The following is a 4,900-nucleotide window of genomic DNA, read 5'->3' on the forward strand; positions in this document are numbered from 1 at the left end:
TTCAAAACAATACTAGAATATTGTCCCCTCTGCATGAGACAACCACTGACATCCGGCTTTGAATTCACAGAGCTTACGATAGCCCAATGATAAAGATACATACAAAGCTCTTAGAGAGGAATTAAATCAAATCTGCTGCTCGAAGCTATTAATCGATCACGCTTTTGTATTGTTATTGTGTGAAATTATTTTATCATTACTATTATATCTGATACAGAGTTCATGACCAATCAAGTTTTAACATTTTTGTATTTTTGTTATATTTTTGTTTATTTATGAATTAAATAATTAAATAAATAATTTAAATAAATGATTGAATGTAGAAATTTCATTAATTATTACTTTATTAACTTGGCAGTTATTTTTGAAAATGCAATTAATCAGGTTATTAATAGTATTTATAAATGATGATAATTCAATCAATTTTAAAATATTCAGATTATTTTCAAATAAGTTAAATTTTATATCTCATAGACAATGTTTAATTTATAAATACTGCAATTCAAATATGTACTTACTTTACTGACTAATCGATAAAAAATTTATTCAACATACTTTTTTATTTCTATTTATTCTTTGATAAGTAAAGAATATTGGAGCATTATCACTTTGAGCATGTTTACAATTAAAGTATTAAATGAATTATTTAATATTATGAATAGAGCAAATTAAATAAAATTTCATAATTATTTCAAATGAAAATTAAATCATTATGTTATTTATTAACGATATTGTATCTTGAAATATAAGCTGTTATTAACTGATTAAATATAAAAAATTCGAAGTAAAATTATCAGTAAAAAAAAATTAATTTTTCTTCTTTGAAATTACACAGTGTTATCATTGATTTGGTAATAGACTTTACGATATGATAGACTATTTTTAGATACAGAAAATTTTTAGATTAGTCTAGAATGTACAGGAGTGAAAAAATTCAGAATCTTTTTTCAGTTAATTATTTTTACACAAGAAAAAAAAAAATTGAGAGTTGACTAATTATCGTTACAGATAAAAGTTTCTTTTCTCTTGTATATGCTGCCTGCTGTCAATCTTCTGTTTTATATTATTGTCAAATTATCAGGTCAGAATGGTATGATTAAGTTATCAACGTCAATTTTGCCAGTTTTAATTTGTAGGGAGTTGAAGTAATGATAAAATTTGACATGAAACATTTATTACTGTTCCATTTTATCATGTTCAGAAATATATGAAGAAATATTGTTCTACTTAACCAAAATATTATAAATAATTTAAAAAATTATCATCAGTTCTGGTAAACAAAAAGAGATACTTTAATTAGAAAGAAAACTGTAATAAATGACAATTAACTGAGTGTAAAAATAATTGTAATGGATAAAAAATATTTCTGCAACTTAGGTTAAAATAATAAACATTAAAAAAGTTTTAAACTAATCGTTATAATAAACTTATCAGTAGTATTAAAAATACAATACTCTAGAGAATCCACCATTAATTTTTTTATCTGGAAAAATTTGTAAAAATTCACAGTTGAGAAATTTTTATGATAATTATCAAGAAGGAATATGAAAAGTACTTGCAAGACTTAACGATTCTCATTGACTTTATAAAGCTTCTAGCAGTTTAGTATCTTTAAAGTCACACCGGTTTTCATTTAGTTAAGTATAGGTATTTAAATACACAAACCTAATACAACTTTAAATAACACAAGTTTCTCCCAAGGAAAGTATGATTTTTAATTTTAATTCTACAAAAACAAGTATTCTGTTTGGTGATTTGATATGTCTCCGCATTAATCATTTTATATCAAGTAATTATTAAACTGTTAATTTGTTTCAAGTAGATTATATTACTGATTGCTCTTCAAGTTACATGCCAGTGATAGACTATACTGGTAATCTTACGTTATCAGTAATTGCCTTTAAAGGAGAAGGAATGAACTAAATTATCATTTAGCATCAAAACTATTTTATCTATGTAACGTTATTTTTTTCACCAGCTATCACATGAATTTATACTAAATTCATCAGTGAGATAGAAATAAAAAATACAATGACTCAGTTAGTTCATTGAAGTCAATTATCCTGTTTACGTAATATCTTTGACCTTCAATAATGCAGTATCTGTTGTTTCAATTTTCAACACTTGGGTGATGAGTTAATTTTTCTTCAATTAAAATAAAATTTGCATTCTCCAGCAAACGATCAGCTTAATACTATGCTATTTTTAATTGATTGATTGATTGTTTGTTCATTTAAATAATGGTATTTTTATGGCACAGCTTTTTTATGTTACTTATCATCACGTAACAGCTATTCAAGAATTTTGTTCAATATATTCAAAAACAATACTTATTGTTGTTAAAATGATACTTCGTGATAATCAATTTAATGCTAAATTATTTTTAGCCAACAATACTCTAACTATAATAAAATTTTCCTATGATTAATTACGGGTTTTATCTAAAAATGATTCCAATATGTTGATCAATCACTCATTAATGTCAATAAATATGAGAATAAACAAAAAGCACTCACCGGAATGTGATGCCCTTGATTTCAGCAATGGTTGGATTATCAAGATAATCTTCATCACTGTTTCTAATAACATCATTATCAATGTCAACCCTATCACCATTCACCACAATATCATTAAGGTCTGCAAAGTTATCATGTACCTCTACTATTTCACCTTTACTAACACTAGTAACACCATTTGTTGCGGCATTAGTATCCCGTGAATTTGGACTTGCACCGGAATTGTCACTCGCCGTTAATTCCTTGCTTGCATTTACCCTCTGTAGAAACTTACGATGAAAATTATTGTACACTGAATCGCGACCTGGATCGTCGCCTATTCTAACTCTCCCATGACTAGGAACTAAATGATGACCACTATAACCCAAGTCCATTTGTAAGTCCATCACAAGCAAGAATGTAAACAGTATAGCAAAAGCACTGAAGAAAAATATCAATTTTTCCCGTATACGCATCATTTTCACACAAATCTTCATATCTGATTGATCAGCACCACTTGGACGATAAGAAACTCCTTGTTTCTTTTGCAAAAATTCTAAACGTTTCTTACGAAACTGCTGCTGTGATCGTTTTGGATTTAATCGTCGTTCATTTTTACCCTTTATTTCCACCCGACTTTCATTTTTCTGGACAGAAAGTAAGTGTTCACTCACTGTTAAATCACTTTCACTAGTTAATCCCACAGGGTCCAAAGAACACTTGCGCACCAATGACCAACAAGTTGGATCTTTGTCCACGTCGTTGAGGCAATAATTACTTGGATTACTTTTCTCAGAATAGATCACCTGCCGTTCTGCTTCAACAAACGACGAATTAACGCACGGACCATCAAGAAAATCTTTCTTTTCAATCTTTCCTTGACTTTGTTTTATTACATTCTTTTTCAGTAACACTTTAGTATCTTTAACTTCTTCCGCTTCTCCAACTACATAGCACTTATCAACAGATGTTTTAATTGCACACGTATTTAACTCATCTTTTAGACTAACTTCTTGAGTATTTACATAATTTACAAGCTCACTAACTGTCACAGTCGTATCACGAGTGTTTCTGAAACAGTCGTGCGTGTTTGATATTAACGACAATGGATCAGTTTTAGAATTAAACCAGTGATTCGAACGCAATTCGTGAGGCAACACGACTTTATCGCGTGACCTATGGTGATTATCAAGTGTATTAAATGACCCTGAAAAGTTAGCGTTTATGTCTTCTGGTGGTGGAGAATTTTTTAGCTTCTTTCTCGTTGAAAATTTTGAACAATTAACAAAACTTTCACCAAGTTTTGATGGCAAATCTAAACTTGTTCGACTATGACCTGGACGTTTGTATGTCCTTAAATCATTTTCCAAGTCCAGTAAATCACTGCGTTCATCTTCATAAATTGAGCAAAAGCTTTTAGAACGTCTAAATACTTTGATTTTAGGTAAATTACCGTTAGGAAAATTTCCTACTGAACTTATGGGACGTTGACGTCGTTTTATTAATGATTGATGCTTGGGCCAGGAGTCTAAAGTTGATTTTTTTTCATCAATCGAACGGAAATTGTCTTTAGATTTGATTAGTTTATAAACATCCTCAACGGACACGCTTGGCGAACTTGATCGGCGTTCGTTTTTTCCTTTTGACGCTTGAATATACGAGCTCAAACAGTCTTCACACCCAAGGGAATCTTGTTGGATGCTCTCCCATGAAGATGGATCTCTCGGGAGATTAGACAAGCAACTTGTACCGATCGACGAAACCCTGTCTTTAGCTTGTGTTATATCTACTTTGCTATTGCTTATAGTTGTTGCTTTTCTTTGTTCATTCAACGGTGAAGAGACTCGTCCTCGTGATCTTTTAGTTCTCAAGGGTGGTACTGGAGAATATTCCAAGTTCTGCTTAATATTTCCACTGCTCTCACTTATAGAAAATTCATTTCTCAATTCACGTGGACTCTTTTGAATATTTTTCACAAACTTCTCACACCCTGCATTCCAGTTCTCTCTTGAAGATCTCAGTAATCTCTTTAGTAATGAGTCGTTACCTTGATCTTCGAAAAACTTCTGCTTTTTAAATTCTAATTCTAAAGATTTTCTTTTTCGAGTGTTACATTTATTTTTTTCTTTATTCGACTCAATTAAATCATCAAATACTTGATCTTCTACGTTGTTACTTTGATCAGGTCTAAATGTTCGAAGATTAATAAGTTTCTCATCCTGGTTGGCTCCATCATCTTCACGAGATTTAAGTTGAGTCTTTGATCTTGGATCGTAATTACTCGATGAGTGACGAGTATTCGTTTTAATTGGACATTTATGGCTATCTGAGAATATCTGGTGGCTTGAAGAAGCTTCTTTGGAGTTCCAATTTGTCGATGGACATTTCACCTTGTCCAGAGTTTC

The 4,900-nt window shown here is 30.3% G+C and overlaps 1 protein-coding gene across 1 annotated transcript in view; it reads right to left on the minus strand.

The window, feature by feature from the left end:
* LOC118066849 (extracellular serine/threonine protein CG31145) overlaps positions 1-4,822 on the minus strand; it is a 34,760-nt gene extending 29,938 nt beyond the window's left edge. The window contains exon 1 of the mRNA XM_035083204.1: positions 2,517-4,822. Coding sequence (XP_034939095.1) covers positions 2,517-2,992 — 476 coding nt within the window. The 5' untranslated portion in view covers positions 2,993-4,822. The remainder of the gene's footprint in view (positions 1-2,516) is intronic.
* Positions 4,823-4,900: the final 78 nt, after the last annotated feature.

The sequence above is a fragment of the Chelonus insularis genome, unplaced genomic scaffold (assembly GCF_013357705.1).
Source record: "Chelonus insularis isolate UGA/USDA-ARS -01 unplaced genomic scaffold, ASM1335770v1 contig_358_pilon, whole genome shotgun sequence".
Taxonomy (NCBI): domain Eukaryota; kingdom Metazoa; phylum Arthropoda; class Insecta; order Hymenoptera; family Braconidae; genus Chelonus; species Chelonus insularis.